Here is a 20,277-nt window from a genome sequence, read left to right as displayed (position 1 = left end):
TTGGGAAAGAGAGAATTTTTACTTATATTTAGTGAACTCATCCTACATACAGTCCTAATCAAAAGTTTAAGACCACTTGAAAAATGGCAAAAAAAAAGAATCATATTTTGCATGGTGGGATCTTAACAAGGTTCCAAGAAGAGCTTCAACATGCAACAAGAAGAATTGGGGATGAGACAAAACATTTTTTTGAGCATGCAATTTATTGAAAACAACCCTTAAAGGGAAACAGGCTGTTTTACAGCTGATCTTTAGGACCACACCTCTAAAAAAAACCCTGTAAACCCTCCTAAAACAGAAATCAAAGTTCCAAACATGAACTCCGTAATGAGTAGCTCCACCGTTATTGTTGATAACTTCAAAAATTTGTTGCAGCATGCTTGATGCAAGCATTTCCATGAAGTGAGTGGGAATATTTCTCCAAGTGGTGAAGATGGTCGCATGAAGGGCATCTACTGGGCATCTGGACTTCTATTCTATTCTTTTCTATTCTACTGTCTGGAACTGTTGTCTACTTTTGTAAACGTCCCTTGCCATTGATCTGCAAAGGTTCTCAATTGGATTTCGATCAGGGGATCACGCAGAATGGTCCAAAAGAATGATGTTATTCTCCTGGAAGAAGTCCCTCGTCCTGCAGGCATTGTATACTGTAGCACTGTCCTGTTGAAAAACCCAGTCGTTACCACACAGACGAGGGCTCTTAGTCATGAGGGATGCTCTCCGCAACATCTGGACATAGCCAGCGGCTGTTTGACGTAGTAGGCCGTTTTGAGTAGTGGGATCTACTTGTCATGCCAGTAACGTTGGAAACAATCAGGGCCATCAAGGTTACATTTTTTCTCATCAGAGAATAAAACTTTCTTCCACCTTTCAATGACCCATGTTTGGTGCTCTCTTGGAAAGTCCAAACAGTCAGTTCTGTGGCGTTCAAGGAGACATAGCCATTGAAGATGTTTTTTGTTTTTGAAGCCCTTCAGTGTCAGATGCCATTCGATGGTTATGGGGCTGCAGTCGGCACCAGTAACGGCCTTAATTTGGGTAGAAGATCAGCCTGTGTCTTGACGGACAGCCAATTGGATTCTCCAGCTCAGTGCTGGTGAAATTTTTGGGGGTCTTCCACTTGAGTTTTTTGTTCCATAACCCTCAAGATCATTTAAGAAATTCCAATGACTGTCTTACTGCATCCCACCTCAGCAGCGATGGTGTGCTGCGAGAGACCCTGTTTATGAGGTTCAACAACCCGACCACGTTTAAAAAGGGAAATATTTTGCCTTTGCTGTCAGATTGTCATGACAGTGTGACTACCCGACAGAAAATGACAATGAAGCCACATTTTTGCACAGATTTGGCTCTTTAAAGGCATGTGGTCTTAAACTTTTGATCAGCTGTAAAACAGCCTGTTTCAGTTCAAGGGTTGTTTTCAATAAATTGCATGCTCAAAACAATGTTTTGTCTCACTCCCATTTCTTCTTGTTGCATGTTGAAGCTCTACTTGGAACCTTGTTAAGATCCAACCATGCAAAATATGAATTTCTTTTGCCATTTTTCCAAGTGGTCTTGAACTTTTGATCGGGACTATATGCAAGGGCACTTGAAAATTATATCAATCCATAAAATTAAAGGTGTATAATGAAGGTTACATGGACAACCTCATAAGGGTTTAACACAGGATGAACCCATAAAGGTTATCAGTGTGGGTAAATAATTTCATTCAGTAAGCACTGGCTTACCGGGGACTGACGCAAGTGTTAAATAGGATTGGTTTGTCAATAGTGATGAGTGGGTGACTGACATGTGGTCCAGTCCATACACCTTTTTCTCTTTAGTCATGATCACCTGCTGAGCCAAGTGTGGATTACAGTAGACAGACACCTGAATTCACACACACACAAATGACATAACAAAGAAGAACAAGGACAAGTTTAGAAGCCAATACTTTCATCTTTATTAATCTTGTTCTCATTTTGTTTAAATAAATTTTTTTTTTTATTTGTAAAATCTCAAAACGAAAACACTGAACAGGAGTGTTAAAGCCTGTCTTAATTTAAAACGAATACACAACAACAGAACATTAAAAACGTACGGTAACGCTTACTCTGCATCTGTAAACAACCCATCCCACCCCTCCCTCCCGCTCCACACAGTTTGATAAGATTTTGGCATGTCCGTTTTTTTATTTTCCTCGACGCGTATGCCTTCAGCTCTTTGTGTCATTAAAATGTTCTTTTTTATTATTGCAGGTCGGACAATAAAAAAAGACAAGTCTGCTTTAAAAAACAAAAAAAAAACAAAACAACTTCAAATGAGAGAGAAAAGCATTAGTGCGAATATTTCTTAACACACAGTCAGCAGTATACTGAATGCACTCAAAAACATTTTTGTATAGACCTTCTGTATAAGTAAGCAGCCTTGCCCACATTATGACAGGCATTAACATGCACACACATCATCCTCACATTCACGCACACGCTCGCGCGCACACTCACGCATGACAACTGCGGTGGTTAATCCACTTACTTGGTCTCAGTCTCACTCACGCTCAGTGTGTACGACACTACGCGTGCACACAGTATCAACACATGGAGAAATGCATCATAGCCTCAAACTGCCTGCAATTTAACATTTATCACTGCAACAGTAACAACCATGTTCAAGAGAGAATAACAGAGAAAAAGAGTGCGTGAGATACAACAGTAGGAGGTCAGCATTTTGAAAACAGAACAATGACATTTTTCAGTATTTTCACTGTTTAAAAATTAAAACCATACAAACAAAAACAAAACAGAAAACAAACTTAACATACACAGTAAGATACAGTTCTGCTGTCAATCAGAGCTGTTTGCATGTGTTTGGATTCGATCTCCATCTTTAAGGGGATGTGAATACAAACTGCACTTTAAACCTCACATCATGTAGTAGTTTTAAGTTCTCTTTTACGATGAAGGTAATGCTGTTTACAGTGCCTATCTGTCTGAAGGCTTCTCTGTATTTGGTGTGTGCATGTGTATGTAAATCTGCTGAAAAGTCACCTATTTACTAAGCACATTGCAATCCAGTCAAGTCTTTCAGACCAACTGACTTTTCATTCTTTTTTTTTCAGGATTCAAGTCTAAGCAGTTGAAATCTTCATCTGTGGAAAAAAGGCTGTATACACATCTAACAGTCCCTGCATTTGTTTTATATAATAGCTTAAGTCTGGCCACGAGAATGTGTGTAAGCATGTCTCACATTTCTGCTTTGTGTGTGCACATAAATATGCATACTACGTATACGTATGCACACGTGTGTATATGTGTAGTACATTTATATGCATACCATGTAATGCGTGTGTGTGTGTGTGTGTGTGTGTGTGCGCGCGTGTGCCATAGTAAGTACATATGAATCCCAGTGTATGCTGTATCAGTGTGTCCAAACCTACACGTACAAATGGAAGCAGGGGGAAAATCCTCAGATGGAATCGGTTCCTCCCCCCAGCAGGTCGCCGGGCAACAATCCAGCAGGGCTGTCCATTTGGTGCCTTTCCTCCATCTGCGGTGCCCCCCACAGGCTGCTGCTGGGGTATCCTGCAGTCATGCCTCCCCAAAGCCCAGACCTCCCAGACTCTACTCCCCCAACACCTCCTCCCTCCCCAGCCCCGTTGGTGCTCCACTGGGAAAATATCCCCAGCCCGGGTCCTTGGGCTGAGGAGGTCTCTGAAGAACTACCTGTACCATCAAGACTCTGCCAGCCAGAGCCAGAGGACCTAACTCCAGCTAGAACCGCTGCTCCACTCTCTCCTCCACTGCCATTTCCGTTTCCACCCGAAGTTGCCCCCACAGCTGCCCGCTCGCTCCCCGGAGAACTTCCTCCACTGCTGGCCACCACAGTTGTGCCTGTTCCGGATGAACCCTGTGCCCCACCGGCCGCTGCCCCTCCTGAGCTGGCTCCCTCTGCCCCTCCGGCCTGGGAATGTGCAACATAGCGAGCAACTTCTTCTTCGCTCACAAACTCCGCCAGGATCGTGGTGTTGCCCAGGACACACCTGTTTAAGAAAGTTATAAGACAAGGTTCTTCAGGTCAGTATGTGCAGGTTACTGTTTGCTTCACGTGGAGCAGTGAGGGTATAGGTAAACTTACATGTGCAGTGCACCCTGGGCCTTGGCTGCTTCCTGCCGGGTGCTGTAACGAATCAGAGCGGTGCCCTGGGTCAGGCCAAGGTGGAAGGTCAGCAGGGGGCCATGCTGCATACAGATGGTCCTCAGCGTGGAGCCATCAATCTACAGGGAAGGAGGAATAATTGTATAGATACCGTATAGGATTAGACTCTGGAGGGTGTTTGTGTTTTGTCATATTTAGAAGGACCAATTTTAGTGAAAAATCCATTACTGTGAAGAGATTCTTGAGTTCTGAGGAACCCAAACATAACATAAGACTTTGATTAGAAAAGATCACTGATAGTCCCTTTGTTGCAATGGTAGAGGTAAAAGTAAGGAACAAGGAGTTATATTACATAAACCAATGTCCTCAGCAGAACGCGTGGATGTGTGATGTAACGTTCATAGGTCAATTATCCACTATCTTGACTGATCACTTATCGGGCCAGAGAAAGGTCAGGTAAGGAGGCTACACAACAATGATTATGTATATGAGAAACTGTGCGTTAATAAATAATGTGAGTGGTAAGGTGTGGCTTTATGACATGTAATAAAGTTACATTTACAGTAAGATCTACAAGTTGCGCAAGACTGTATGGGAGACCTGAGTAAATGAACTACTGAAAAACCAACTTTTCTAACCAGAACAAACTTGGTCTTACTCTGGAAAACACTTTCATTTCTATGATTTTCACAGAGGAAGTCGTGGAAGTGTCATTTATACAAGCTCTAATTGATTAAATGGCTCATCCAACATTGCAATCAAATTACGCCTGGGTCATTCATGGGTCCGTGTAATTTGCATAGGACAGAGTGAAGGGGAATGCAAATGAATGAGAAAAGCAGTTTAAAGTGCCTAAACCCTGACTGATCTGTACATGTAGCTGTTAATATGGTCTAAGTATTTATGGCCATGATCAATTCTGTTGTGTCAAAGAGGTTTAACCCGTGAACACATGAAGAACTTAAGAAAATCTATTTTTAAAACTGAGGCCTTCAATGAACCATTTGAGGTAAAAACAAAAAACACTTTAAATAATTTGAATCGCATCTATATTTTTATCATAGCGTACATTATTATTCATTACTATTTTATATTACACAAAGTCAATTTTGCACATTTTCATGTTGCATATGAAAACTGCTGTGGTTTAGATACCTGCCTAATGAGACAAAGATCCCTGGTTTGAGCCCAGGAGGACACAAATCCCACTGGGATCATGTCAAGAGTGGCATTCAGTGTTAAAAAAAACAAACAAACAAACAAAAAAACCCCTGCCAAATCAAACAGACACCTGCTTTTAAATAAGGGAAGAGCTGAAAGTAGCTACACTGGCGTGGGTATAGTACTGTATAGCTTCCAGGTTTCTTTTCTTGCCAAACAAGTCTATACACTTTTTTACAACCTATTCCTTCATCAACTCTCAAAACAAGTCTCAAATTAACAGGACCCTTTGTTGTGCCACTTACTGTTGCACTTGTTTCTCTTCTTTGTTGTCTGCTTCACTGTGCACCTTTAAAGGTCGTGCAAAGATCACATTCATTTTATTAAACTGGATGATATAGTTCTGCTACTGATGGCAGGGAAAGCTCGTCCTGGTCTGACCACCAGCAGCAGTAGCACCTCTCTGACTGTTAATGCCTTTATTGCAAAGCCAGAAGAAGAATAAGGGGCGAACAAAGTAATGGCACAGTTACTCTACTTTTGGAATATGTAGTAAAAAATACAAATATATAAAATACACAAAATTTTTATATTAGAGTTTGATTATTACTGAATCATCATAATCAATTTTCCATGTGACTGCTTGACTGACTTAAGGTTTTCCAGCTGTAGCTTGATCTGGGGGGAATTCATTAATGCCATCACCGATCCCACCTCCTCCCCTTTAAATTCCTTCTCTTATGTTTCACAAGAAAAGCTCATCCAAATTACTTCAAGCTATTAAATTGTCTATCATTATTTTTTCAGATAATTATATGAATGACGTGGCGATCATCAAACAAATGCATGAAGTATGAGACACACTGCTCATACAACACAGTCCTGTTACGATTTTACATCACCCTTTCGCACAAGTTCAGTTTCTGAAGATGGAAGTAACTGCCTTGTTTAGTCGTTTCTCAGTGTTTCCTTCTCCTCCTCCTTACCTGAGGGGTCAGGTTGCTTAACAGCAACCAACAGCTGCCTCTGGAGGCCGCACCATCACTCCAAGCTGAGCCTATAAAGAAGGGATAAATGACAAATGTAAGATTTCTTTATTTACACTGACCTCATCCTCTATATCATATACAGTTAAGCTGTAAACTATGAAATAAGGTCCCTGTAAAGAGGTACCTTGCCCAAATCTTGACTCTTGATTAATCCCACCCCCTCCCCAGCTCCGGGCCAACCGAGGGCCACCAGTACCCCATGGCGAGGGTGAGGCTTGCTTCTGATTGGTTAGGCCAGGAGGGGGGCGTGGCAGCTGGGAGCTGTTGCGACTGGTCTTCCACAACTTGTTCTGTCCAATGGGCTCTGGAGGCCAGCTGGGCTTGTAATCAGAGTACTTTCCTAAGAAGGAAAAGGTGAGTGGAAGAAAGAGGCGTAAAACAAAAGAACTCTTAACTTGTAAAATACAGTGCTAACACATGACAAACAATATAATGAAGCTAATAAGACTAAGCATAAGTCAAAATGCAAACACAGTTTAACAATATCCACCAATCATAAACCCACCTGTGCTGTGTGCATTGCTGAGGGGGCTTTCTGAGGCACTGTAGGGCCAGGCACCAGGTGAAGGCAGCGAGGTGTTGAGAGAAGGATTTGGCCCTACAAAACATTACAATATTATCTCGATGCAACACATCCTGTGATAAACAAGACAAGACAACCATAGTTCAGTTGCGTTGTCGAGACTGAAGAAAATTTGTCAAGTACCCGACCTAAGACTATTTCAAAAACTGCTTGGATTTAGAACTTCTGCCCTTGAGCAGACAATATCGAACATTAAACAAACACCACTACACTTCTGAAAAGTTTATACACAAAGGCCATCACCACCCTGAATGCTGTGACTTTGTCATTGCCAAATCATTGTCTTTTATTTTATATTTAAAGCATAGTCTACCACCTCAAATTACCACCTTTGTGTGAGAGAATTGTTAGTGGCTTATACTATTCATTTATTTTCTCCATTTCTTTCTCTCATCTCTTCTACTATTAGTAGTTTTTCCTCTTTAATACTTTTATACTATACAGGGTGAGACACTGTTTAAAGCACTAGTGCAATTTTTTGTTGTTGTTGTATATGACAAATGCAGAACTGGGAACCTCAAGGGATGCAGCCACTAAGGAAAAGCAACTTATACTGATTAAGAAAAGGTAGCAATATGCTTAAAATTGCTTTATCCGGTCCTGAGCTTGCCATAGCAGACAACTGTAGGCTACAAGAGAAACAGACAAAGTAAAAATGTCATTTTCAGATCCGAGTCCCTGGTTTTTTTTATTTTTTGTTTTTTTGGATTTTGTGTTTTTTGGTAGAAGTCTGAGAAAGAGAGCCAAAGTAACCGATCTGTAGTAAGAAATAACACAAAATGCCTGCCATATAAAATAATCACCAGCTGACAGCTATAACAGTAAGTAGTGAAAAGATTTAGCACTTAGCCTTAATCCTCGTAGGGATCAGCTGCAGCCACTAAAGGGGAACTTAGATTGTAATGCAGTCTATTAACAACTGCACCTTTAGTGATATAGCAGATTAGACGGCAGAATTTCAGATTCATGTTCACGCTTCTCAAAATGACTAATCATTAGTACAGGGAGTCCCTGTAATCTATTCTGGGCTTTATTTGGGACAGAAGCAGAGCTCTTGTAACACAAATCTTAATACCAAAGCCAAAACCAACACCTATGCTTGTCAAAACTTTAAATACCTATGTTGTCTCGCAGTAACTGGTGGTCAGAGTCGTTGAGGCTTGGGGATCCTGGGGAGCCAAGGACACTACCAGGGGTCATATAAGGATCAGACTCTGGGTCTCCACTGTTCTGTATGCCCTTCCAGGGCACACCGGGCTGGAATTCTGTCATTACGGAGGAAAAAAAACAAAAAACAAAACCCTGATTAACAAATATGCTGTGCAAAACAGTCCAACTTAATAACTGTGTCCCTGCAGGGTTTGTTAACTATGCTGGCTCCAAGTCTTAAACCAAAGTACTACACATAGTGGGTGGCCCCGGCATTAGAAGCAAATTAATTACTTTAGTTATTAAAATGAAAAACAGCTGTTTCGTAAGTAGCAGACAAAAACACTCACCTGGAGGCCAGCTTGATGTGGCAGATTTGTTCCCCATTTTACTACCAGGGGTCCGGTGCCAGCTGTCTGTAGAGCCCTGAGGGGGAATCCCCAAACCATCACTGCCCAGCATTTCATACTGGGAGTAAGGAGACCCTCCTCTAACCTTTACAGCACTGGGTAAAGGGCCTTTAGAAATGGGACATGAAAGAGAAAGGAGGTCAGACAGACTGACATGAATATGTTTCGCAACATTTTGGTTCACAGCGGTTCATTCAGATACACTGTGAACAAAGATGATTACCAGACCAGTTGCTGATAGGAACAGACCATCTGTTTACCTACCGTTCTTGTGAATGGTTGAGTCGGGGGGAGAGGGAGCTGGAGAGTGTCCCTCCATCATCCATTTAAAGCGGGACTGCTGTCCTCCTAGATCCTTCATCCCTCCCATCATGGGCCCGAGCTCCAGTCCTGACAGGTTACTTCCAGGAGTAAGCCCTGGCAAGATGAAAAAGTGTCAGCTTTAATGCGCACATAACATTTTGATAGTCAGAGCCTTCAGCTTTCAGCATTTCTTCTTCACTCAATATTTACACACCACTCTGCATTTAACCATTGTTATTATTAATCTCTGGCTCTCTTCCACAGTGTGCCTTTTATCCCGTCTCCCTCTCCTCACCCACTACTGGTCACAGCAGATGGATTTGTCTTTCCAAGGCAATTGTTGGGATTTTCTGTCTATTATTGTAGGGTCTTCACCTTATAATATAAAGCGCCTTTAGGTGACTGTTGTGATATTTGGTGCTATAAAAAAATAAAACTGAATATTATGCAAATCTGGGGAGCGCTGCATTACACCTAACCACAAGCACTCACCAGAGTACATCCCTGGTGTTTTGGTGTGAAGGTCTGATAAGGTTCCCCCAATTCCAGGATGTGGAACAGGGTCTACCATGGCCTGTTTGGATAGGCCTCCTCCCAGGTGAGAGGGGGACAGTTTGGAACTCCCTCCTGGTGCTGCTCCTCCAACTCCACCCTGCTGATGCTGTCTCTGTTGCTGCAGAATAGCCATAATCCTCGCCAGCTGACAAGATGAAATTTTTAAAAAAGTACATTTGAATGGTCACCAATGATCTATATTTATATTACATAGTTTCACATATTCTAGTCTGACGTGACTGAAGCAAACACTAGCGTCACATCTGTCACCAAAAGTTAAAAATAAAGTGATGGTTCTCAACTACACCTCAGCTAATTAGCTTAACAGAACTTCTGAGCATTTCTGACCACATTTTAGCGAGTACTATTTCTAGTGCTGTTACTGCTCTGATGGCATTTTATCGGCATGCACGCTCACCTGCTGTGGGTCTGGCTGCTGCCTGAGAGGCTGAGGCTGAGGGAACTTCCTCTGGTTCTGCAGAAACTGTTGCTGCTGTTGCTGCTGCTGCTGCTGTTGTTGTTGTTGTAGCAGGAACTGACAAGCCTGTGTATTGGCAAAAAAGAAGAAAAAACCCAACATAACAGTTGTTTTCACAAACATTTTAATCAATTACAAAGTGACATATTTAGTCTACATCTTCTGCTTCGACATCAATGTTTTCCACTATAAACTAACAAGAAAAACTACTGACAATGTTTTATTGCAATCAATCAATCGATGACGTATCATTCAGGCACTTACCAGATGGAACTGCTGCATGGGGGGGTAAATGTTGCTGAGCATTGCTAGCTGCTGTGGGGAAATCTGGGGAGGGAACACGCCTCCACCAACCCCTCCGACACTTCCAACACCACCAACACCTCCTACTCCTCCAACTACACCACCCACACTTCCACCAGGTGAGGGCATCTGCTTCAGCATAGGACCCGGCACCTGCATGTCACAAGCATTCACAAGTATATGGGTGCTGAAAGACGCTATGGGCAAAGCACGTTATGAGAAACAGGGACACTATCAATAAGCTCTGTCAGGTTTCCAGCAGTGCAGGATGAGCTGGAGCAACTAAAACCATACGCATGAAATGTATGAAAGCCCTGTCAAAAACTGATATTCTGTTTAATAAACATTTCAAATTTCTGTCACATTTACATGAGGCAGATTATGTGCCTGTATCACATGTGTTAGTACATACTGCAGTGACTCTGCACGCTGTAGAGAGACAGCTTCTAGTTCAGTAAAACCTAAGTTTTTATAGTCTGTGATCGCAGAATATGACTAAATATTAGTTGGCCACAGACAATTATAATTACTTTAATAAGTGGTGGGAATAGTCAGTAAAATAACTAAGTTAAAGTTTAATTAGTTGTTAAAAATGAAATTATAATTAATAATATTAACTAACCAATTGTAATGCTATAATTTGTTTATGTCATGCATAGTGAAAATCAATTGTTTTCTTTACTTAATGTACACATTTTAGTTACCTTCATAAAATTGGCACATAAAGTTTAATGGACTATGTTATTATATTGTTATTATATATATTTAATAATTATGTATAAACTCTTCTCAAAAACTTGTGAGATATCGCCAGATGTGTGGGGTTAGACGACCTCGATGACCCAATGCTCGGCATTTGTATAAGATATCCAATATACCAAAAAACCCAAACCAAACCAAAACAAACAAACAAAAACCTTGTACAAACAGCTTCATCATAATTAATAACATCACAGTAGGACACAAACCTGAGCAGACAGGAACTGATGAGGCACTTGTGCACGTAACCCCTGGGAGGGGTTCATCGAATGCATGCCAGGCTGGTGCATCCCTCGGGGCTGAGACATCCCTCCACCGCCACTGACAAACACTCCGTGGCCACCCATCTGGAGCAGAATAGAAACAATTTACAACTAAAGCCAGGGCTCTCAAAGTGTGGCCAGTGGAGGCCCTTCGTAATATTCTATGCAGTCCCTGAGCACAGCAAGAGAAGATGAAGCATCCACAGTTCATATCATCCTATCTTTAAAAGGAAAGGAGCATTTCTCTTCGGTTTCAGCTCCATGGTTCTACCTGCCATAATTGATTAAATCTTCATAGCACTGATAAATCTTGCCAAAGTGTAGAAGTGCCACTTTACATCTAAAAACTTTCCAGCTTCCTAAATTGGTCATTAAAACCCTCATTTTATTTGTGGTAATATTTTATAACATTCAGTCGATACTGTGAGTACTAAAGTTCAAATTATTCAAAATGACAGCTACCTTTGAAAAAGGCAAGGTTCTTATAATAATTAAAGACTAGTTAACACTCCCAACACACCTTTTCACCATAGGGCCCCATGTCAACAGGGCCCATATCTTTGGAACTAGGCATGCGGTAACCACCTCCACCTCTCCCTCCCCTCCGCATTTCTCCATTATAGTCAGTTATTCCTCTCTTGTCTCCTTCCATTTTTTTGTCGACACCTGGATCATCCTAGAGAGAGGTAGAAAAAGGAGAAAAAAAAAAAAAAAGTGACTTGACTCTTTAGTAGTACAGTGATAGCACCCTCACTGATAATGTAACCATCATAACAACATTAGTGATAGAGGGAAAAAAATCATATCAAATCATACAGCAGCAATGGCACTAAATACATGAAAGCTAGAAATCCATCCATCCACTCTCTTCTGCTTATCTAATTCAGAGTTGGGGTGGGTGGAGCCTATCCCAGCTGTCTTAGGGCAAGAAGCGGGTTACACCCTGGACAGGTCACCAGTCTGTCGCAGGACTAACACACAGACAACCATTCATACTCACATTCACACCTATGGGCAATTTAGAATTACCAATTAACTGAACTCCATAATTGCATGTCTTTAGACTGTGAGAGGAGAGCTAGAAAACATTTTTTTTAAATAATTATCTTATCCGTATCTTACCAGAATGCCCATATTTGAAAACTGGCGTGACACTGGGTTCATCCAACTGTCCCCTCCTCCAGCCTTTAAGGAAAAAAATCCAAACATTACCCTTTAAGTGCCAAACAAAAATCAAAGTGTTTTGTTGCAGTACAATGAACTTCAATTGGTAGTTTATAGCTGTTTGTGTGTCCTTGAATCTTTCTTCCTCACCTTCATGTTTCCTCTTTTCCCCCCATGTGTCTGACCCCAGCCTCCAGAGTTGAAGGAAGAGCTGCTTCCCTGGGAGCCCGTGCTGTTCCAGGCTCCACCACCACCATCTTCTTCCTCATCCCAGCTGGGATGACGGGAAGCTGAAATAGAGTCTCCTTTTCCAATCCAGCTTTCAATCGACTTGGCACCTGCAGTGAAAACAAAACAGATGGTTATGATAAAGTCAGCTGTTTCTCTATTTGGGGATTGTGGAGTTAACATTCATGAAGCCCAGTCATACTAAGAAGTGCAATGTTGCTAAACGTCTGATTTGTGGTTCTGAGGCATCATCAACACATGAATAACAAAATGCTGTTTGTTTGTTTTGGTTTTTTTAAACGCTTACCAGGTTTACCAGGGTTGGGTGAAGGATTCCCCCAGCCAGAAGCTTTACCAGGTTCATCTGGATCACCCCAACCTGATGTTGCATCTGAAGCCTGACCCCAAGCTGCAGTACCATTATCCACAGTTTGTACACCTCCTCCCCACATGCCTGCACCTTGATAAAATTAGACATTGTGGTTTAGAAGAAAGTACTATGTAAAAGAAGCTTAATAGTTTAGGATTTTAGTAACAAACGTCCATAAGGTTGTTAACATGGCTGACACTGTGAAATAAAAGCTTTTTCTTACCCACGGCGCCATTGCCAGGAGTTGTGCTGCTGGACTGCATCCCCTGTTGTCTTCTAGGTGGTTGTTGCTGCATGGATGGTGGTGGGGCCTGCTGACTGTGGCTCTGGCCTGGAATTGCACTGTTCTTGTCCCACAAGTTCACGTTCTTGGTGTTGTAGCGGTTCGGGTCTCCCCAGGCTGACGTGCCATCGTCAATTTCCATTTTGCGGCTGATGGACTGAGGGGAGGGCTCTTCCCAGCCGCTGGGTTCCAGGGTGTCACCACTGCCACCTCCGGAGATTTGGGGAATCGGGCCAGAGGTCCAGCCTGAACTTTGGTTCTGATTCTTGGAAGGTGGAGGTCCACCTCCAACATTTGGCCGGCTGTTCCACCCTCCTTGTATGGAACCTCCTGGTGGTTGCTGACCCTGTGATTGGTGCTGCTGCTGATTTGGGGCTTTCATTGGTGTCGCTTGGCTGTTTGGTATCTGTGCTGCTGCTGTGTGGGGCTTTGTACTCCCCCAGTCCGGGTGGGCTTTGACGCCACCCACATCTCCCCATCCTCCTCGCTGAGACCCTCCTTCGTCCGATGCACCCCAGGAAGATCCCTCATCAGAGTTGCTCCCACCTCTACTTCGCCCATCTCCCCACCCACCTCCAGGTGTAGAATCTCTCTGTCTCCAGTCTCCTCCTCCCCCCCAACCACTTGTCTCCCCTCTTCCACCTCCTTTCCACCCCCCTGTTCCTTTATCTTCTGGACCATCTGTCCACCCACTACCCTGTTCTCCTATGTCTCTCCAGTTACCTCCTCTTTGATCCCCCCATTGTTGTTCTTCAGCCCCCCATGCTTTGCCCTGGCTTTCAGGTGGGCGATCACCCCAGCCTCCAGCTGCCTTCCCCTGGCTGCCCTCTAGATCTTCTTCTGGTGATCCCAGCTTCCGTATAGTGCTACTTGGCATATGAGGACCACAGGTGGACTTTGTAGTGCCACCATCCCAGCCATCCCTTGCTGTAGAGTTCAGGCTAGTTGCGTGGCTGCCACCAGATGTATCATTAGTTACTGAACCAGTGTTAGATGGGTACCTAGGACTGCGACTAGTGGTAGTGTTCATGGTTGCTGATGAAAACGCAGAGGAAGATGAAGTGTTTCTTTCATTTCTGTTTCCGACTCCTGACGTGGTGTCCAGGTCCCAGGCCACATTCTGTCGAATCTGGGTCTGCCCCCAGCCCGTGTTTGACAGAACCTTGGGGTCCAGGTCAGGCCGATTGAGCAAGCTAAGTAAGGCCACTTCAGCATTGGAGGTCTGATGGGAGTGTTGGCGCGCAGATGAGGAACTCTCTTGTTTCTGTTCGCTACCACTCCCTCCTCCACCACTTCCAGCTATGGATCCTCCTCCACTAGAGGATGGTCCTTCACCTCCGGTGCCTCCACCCCATTCCATAACTGCCCCGTCCCCAGTATCCATCCCTTTCTGATTGTCCCATGCTTTTGTCATAGTTGCAAACTTTGGTGAGGAAGAATCCTCCAAACTGCTGCCAACAACACCAAGGCTGCCTGCACTACTGCTGATGCTGCTCCCCTCTTCTCCTCTTCCACTGGCTATTGCTAAATTACTTGAACTTGCACTTCCTGCAGTTTCACCCCACTCTGCATCTGAACTGCTTCCTTCCCACGGTCCCTGAGATACCACTGGGGTAGTTGAACCACCACCATTTCCTCTGCCCCACCCTGTCTTGTTACCTGGGGTACTAGAGCCCCAAACATTCCCTTCCTGCCCCTGAGCTCCACTCCCTCCTCCACCCCACCCATCTGCCTGTGAGGCCCCTGCACTGAGGTCAGTGGACACTGGGGGTATGGATCTCCAAGAAGAGCTGGCAGAGGAGGAAGACGTAGAGCCAGAAAGATTACTGCTCCCTTCTCCTTCACTAGCAGCCCCACAATCCCCCTCACTGCCACCTTCTAGATTTGGTCCTGCTTCTCGTGCCGCCCCGCCTGAACCCAGCTCCTGTCCTGGGTTTCCTAAGTGCTGCTCCTGCTGTTCTCCACTCCTGGCTCCTGCAGCTGTTTCAGTGTGCTGCTGATAAAGATCAGTTTGATTCACAGATGAAAAAGTGTGAGTGGTGATGAGGGTGGTGTTGGCGGAACATGAGGAAGATGAAGTAACGGATGAGTGTAGTGGAGCACTGTCCCCAGCCGAAGTTGATGTCCCACTCTGCACCAGGGCGGGCCAAGCGGAGGGGTTCATGTCAGGGTTGAAATTGGCACCAGGGACACTGCTGCTGCTGCTGCTCTCCTGAGGGCTAGGAAGAAGATGGGAGACTTTGGAATTGTAAAATGCTGCTAATCCTAGCCCCGCATCCACCTGAGATGAGGTGGGAGAGACCCATACACCACTGCCGCCACCACCACCACCACCACTTGACTGAACACATTCGTTTAGTGAGGAAGTGGAGGATAGAGGAGAAGAACGAGGGGGGGAAGGATTGTCCATGTTCCCTGCTCCTCCCTTCTGCTGGATGCTTATCTCACTCCATGAGGCACTACTGTTGTTGTTTCCGGGGCAGTCCTGCACCCCTCCTCCAGCCCCATCGGAACTCACTTTGGCCCCCCCTATAATGGTAGGCCAGTCCTCCAGGTCAGTCCCATCCACAAACACCTTCCCGCAGCCCTGAGAAGAGGACTGGCTGCCAGAGCCTGCCCCCCATGTGGAATTTGCATAAGTTGAAGTAGTAGTAGTAGAAGACGACGGAGCAGCGACACATAATGAGGATGAGGAGGAGTTTGGTGGTGAAGGGGAAGATGAACCCAGGTTGGAATCTACGGAAAAAATTGCAAACCTTTATTTAATCATAAACAACACTCAAAACTTTCACAGTTTACTACATGTTGCTAAAACTACCTGACTAATTAGAACAGCAAACGCATATCACTACTGTCATGAACAACTTTATAATTAATAAATGAATTGTAAAGGCCGCTGATTGATTCTCTCCATTGCGTTATCTGTAAAAATTCACCTTAAAAGAAAGTTCCTGTTCTAATGTAGGACAAGACTACTACTGTGTTACTGGACTACCTATTAAACTTGATCGTATGTTCTGAAACATTAGCCCACCTGTGCCTCCAGCTGTGTTTGCATTGGGGTTATCTGCTCCCTGTGAGGGAAGAGGTGGGGCGGCCCCCCAGCCGCTGCCTCCTCCAGCCCCTCCAGAGCCCCCCTCACCTCCACCTCCACCTCCACCTCCACCCCCACCCAGCAGCATGGAGGACAGCGGTGGCTGGCCCCTCTTCAGTAGCACTTTGTGGTCCTGCTGGCAGCGAAATCTTGGTGGAACCTCGCGAGACATGTATCGCTGCTGCTGGGTGGTCTGACTTCCAGAGGGTGAGGTGGAGGGCTGTCCGTTGGCCACAGCAGTCCGCTGCTTTGCATTGTTCCCACCACCAGGAGGAACTTGGGCAGAACCCCCAGCTGCACCAGGACTGGGGGATGAGGGGGCAACAGGGCCAGGGCTGGGGGACACTGAGCCTGGGGTGACAGGTGGCTGGGAACAGGTGGGCTTGGCTGATTCTGGCACTGGCAGACACACAAATGAGAGAAAGCATCACTCTGTAGGTGCGTTACTCAATTTATGATTAGTTTAATAACATTCACTATAGGTCTACATTTATGTATGCATGTGCATAACCACATCCAACAAATTCCCTACGTCGTTACCTCATACTGAAGTTCATTACAGCATATTTAAGAAGAAGAAACCAAGTGATTCAACTGACATGTGGAATAATCAGTGATGGAGGAAGGAAGAGTGACATGAAAAACTCATACCTTTGATTTTTTGTTCTGGCACCTAAAAAAAGAAGAAAGAAGAAAAGAAATTGAGATGTAAAGCAGAAGATAATTAGATTTTTTTTTTTTTTTTTTTTAAATGCAAAAAAAGGTTTGCATTCATGTGACCACCTACATCCACAGGGGACATTCCATATAAAATACCCATCTGAGAATCTCAGATTTTTATCCAGTACCTTAAGTTTATTTATTGAAGATATGGGAAATTCTGCCACAATACTCTCAAACATTTATGAGGTAAATGCCCTTGAAATAAATAACTTGTGATTTTTGTTTTAGAGTGTTATTTTCCAGCCTTTTTAAGTCCTCTACAATAGAAGTGGAAGTGGTGGAGGAGTGAGTGGTAGCAAACAGAAACAATAGTTCCTCATCTGGGCGCCAACACTCCCATCAGAAAGTCCTCTACAGCTGGCCGTGTGTGCACAATAAAGCAAACTGCAATTTTACATCCGCCTCAAGTGTAACAATCTAAAACCAAAATCTCATTTCTGGTCGTCTCAACATTTTTCTATAACCAGCTTTAACAAAAAATATAATGGGATATAATAGCTTCACTAGCAAATCTTTACCAATTCAATGTCTATGACACAAAGGAACAAAAACAATCGTTTGGCATGCTTGGTTTTTGGGAGGGGGTTTATTTCTTTGTGTTTTTTTTGTTTTTATTTTTTTTATCTTTTTTATCTAAACAGGGCATTTTGGCTAAACTTTCAAGAGTCATACCACTGTGTGGGATAGGCAGCTTGTCAAGTTACAGCATGTTAAAGCAATTTCAGCTCTGAAAATTTCAAATGACGTTATTAGGGCTCAAAAATCTGGCAAATAAAATGTAAATTTTATCGACTCCTGTTCAGCACAAACAGTCAGTGAAACAGAAGCAGACTGTCTGCAAACTAGACAGAGCACAGCTTACCTTCTGAGAGGTTTCCCTTTTCTTTTTATCTTCTTTCTTCTTTTTCTTGTCTTCCATGAACTACTGTTCCCCTTCTTGATTCTCCTGTCTGAAAAGAGAAATATACATGTTCAATTATTTATCTAACTAAAGCCTCAATGAATTTGGCTTGTTGCTTAAAAAGAGAGCATACCATTGTTTCACACACATAAATTCTGGCTCGAAATTTATAACATGCTATCACGAGATCACCGCCAAGTGTACTCCTACACAGTCAGTGTTGTAAGAACTGTAACGTTAACCAGAAGCAGACAGCTTGACAACAGCCCTTGGTAGTCTTGTTTCTCACTGCATAATTCATTAACCAGCAAGCGACTGCAATTCAACCAATGGACAAACAGAGCAGCAGCCAAACAAACATATGACTTTATAGTCTACAGCATTTCTGGGAAAAAAGGAAAACAAATCTGAGATTTTTTTTCAGGCAGTAAAGTGGGAAGTAAAATGGCTGCGATGACCCAAAGGGTACAAAAAAAAAGAAAAAAAGAAAAAGAAATAGTGACCTATCCACTGTTATGAAGGAGACACTCGTTTATGCCAGAAGTAAACAAATGAAATATGCAAACGCACAGCTCGCATCTAACAACAAAACAGGTGACATTAAAATAGCAAAAACGGCCACAGAGGGAAACATAAAGGGATCCCAGTTTCTACAGAGCTGTAAATGTGACTAGGCCAAGTAATTCTGTTAGCCAAGCTGTTGATAATTACCCCCACGACACAAGACGCTACTGAATGCTAACCCGACAAGTTACAGCCGTGACCCTTCACTGTTTAATGTCGCTCGCTGACATTACAGGTAATGATGAGAACCACAGCCGGATATCTGCGCAGTACTGGGAGCAAATAACCTGCACCTCATGTAAATATAACAGGTCGGTAGGGAACAGACCTGCAGCCACGAAGGGGCACCGGGAGAGCAACTGGCTAATGGTAGCGGGTTTTAAAGCAGCTGAGCAGGTGAGCTCTTGCGCTTTGACCCGAGAGCCCGGGCTCGCGGCGGTGAGCTGTCACAGAGGAAGGTGCCTCTGTGGCTCCGCGCGATCGTAACCTGAGCGAAGTTGACTGCTGAGAATGAGGCACGTCAGGCCCATTATTTCCATACACTGCCCACTCCTTTTACACGGTTTATTCTTGTAATTCGTAATGCCACGGCGGGCGCAAAACCCAGGATTAACATGTCAGCGAATACACCGAAAACTAGTCCGTAGCAAGGGGTCGACAGGGCCAAAACACACGACGAACCTGTGACGTTTCCCCAGCTTTTCAACGCCTAACAAGCGAGCCTATTCCAAAAACCGAGAAACCTCGAATGCTCGCCGTGTGAGTGAATAAATACTTCGGGTTGCTACTCGGTACTTCTGTTGTGTGAAGGCCAAACGTCCGTGTTTTAGTACTCACCTCGGGAATCACGCAGGACATAAAGTGCTTCTGTGCAAAAATTCTTGCAGACCTACCGCTAGCAGGTTAGCAAGGTAGCTAGCCTAGCGAGCTAGTTCTTCGAGGCTTTCAAGGCTAAATTGAATAAGAAATGACATCACCGAAAGGCGAAATGTTAATCGTAGAAAAACTGAAGAAAGGCGAGTATCCTTTTTTGCGCGACTGTAGCTCTCAAGCTGTAAACAAAACATGCATAACCCCTTGATTACTGTCAGACGCTCTGTGATCGGTTAGTTTACTATCGGCCATTTTGCTTCTGTGTGGAGGTTTTTAGGCAGCATATTATATCACCAGGCTCGTTGTTGATCAGAGAGGGGAGGAGGAGCAGGGCTCGCGCCTACATCGTCCACCAGAGGGCGCTTTAACTCTGGAACATGATAACTCTGGAACATGACGTCATGCATAAATAAGTAAACAAATGTGCAGAAAAACCAAAACACAACACAACACAGCGAGCGCCTCCCACCCCCACCCCCTTTTCCCATGTCTGACATTTAATTAGTTTAGATAAAATAATAAACGTGCTCAGCTGTAAGTATTTAATAATTACTTAATCAATACTGTAATAGGATATTGTACATTACACTCTTTGGAGCTTGTATTGAATTTTCTTATTCCTGTGATCTGTACATTGAAATGTTTAGCACTGAGACATACTACATTTATCCATCAAACCATCAATCCATTTTCTTACACTCATCGAATTCAGGATGAGGCCTGGAGCTTAAATCACATCCATTCTATAGCACATGTGACCAGCTCTAGGTAACCATTACTGCTCACATTCACACCTACGGTCAACAAACTCAACACAGAAAGATCCCCAGCAGAATTAAAACCCAGGACCCTCTTGCTGTGAGCCCACAGTGCTGACCACGCTATCACCATGTTGTACACTGTATCTGACATCGTATATATATATAT

At 43.8% G+C, this 20,277-nt stretch overlaps 1 protein-coding gene across 4 annotated transcripts; it reads right to left on the bottom strand.

Annotated features, from left to right (window-relative positions):
* Positions 1 to 1,921: 1,921 nt before the first annotated feature.
* On the bottom strand, positions 1,922 to 19,631 carry LOC116311575 (trinucleotide repeat-containing gene 6B protein-like). 4 transcript variants are annotated; one of them, XM_031728725.2, is made up of 21 exons: positions 19,315 to 19,631; positions 17,875 to 17,962; positions 16,941 to 16,962; positions 16,230 to 16,688; positions 13,136 to 15,931; positions 12,850 to 13,002; positions 12,465 to 12,652; positions 12,273 to 12,335; positions 11,671 to 11,826; positions 11,097 to 11,234; positions 10,090 to 10,281; positions 9,766 to 9,891; positions 9,285 to 9,492; positions 8,754 to 8,906; positions 8,430 to 8,597; positions 8,049 to 8,195; positions 6,853 to 6,945; positions 6,472 to 6,687; positions 6,285 to 6,355; positions 4,117 to 4,256; positions 1,922 to 4,021 (listed from the first exon to the last, which is right to left on the bottom strand). In XM_031728725.2, exons 2-21 carry the CDS (start codon positions 17,929 to 17,931, stop codon positions 3,448 to 3,450), a joined length of 6,120 nt encoding a protein of 2,039 aa, XP_031584585.2. In that variant the 5' UTR covers positions 17,932 to 17,962; positions 19,315 to 19,631; the 3' UTR covers positions 1,922 to 3,447. The 4 variants fall into 4 exon arrangements, with proteins under 4 accessions (XP_031584585.2, XP_039466847.1, XP_039466849.1 ...); XM_039610913.1 differs by lacking the exon at positions 19,315 to 19,631 and adding an exon at positions 19,159 to 19,239; XM_039610915.1 differs by lacking the exon at positions 19,315 to 19,631 and adding an exon at positions 18,625 to 18,720.
* Positions 19,632 to 20,277: the final 646 nt, after the last annotated feature.

Source organism: Oreochromis aureus, linkage group 4, assembly GCF_013358895.1.
Source record: "Oreochromis aureus strain Israel breed Guangdong linkage group 4, ZZ_aureus, whole genome shotgun sequence".
In the NCBI taxonomy this organism is placed as follows: domain Eukaryota; kingdom Metazoa; phylum Chordata; class Actinopteri; order Cichliformes; family Cichlidae; genus Oreochromis; species Oreochromis aureus.
The sequence above is the reverse complement of the archived record's forward strand: the minus strand, read 5'-3'. Positions and strand labels throughout refer to the sequence as shown.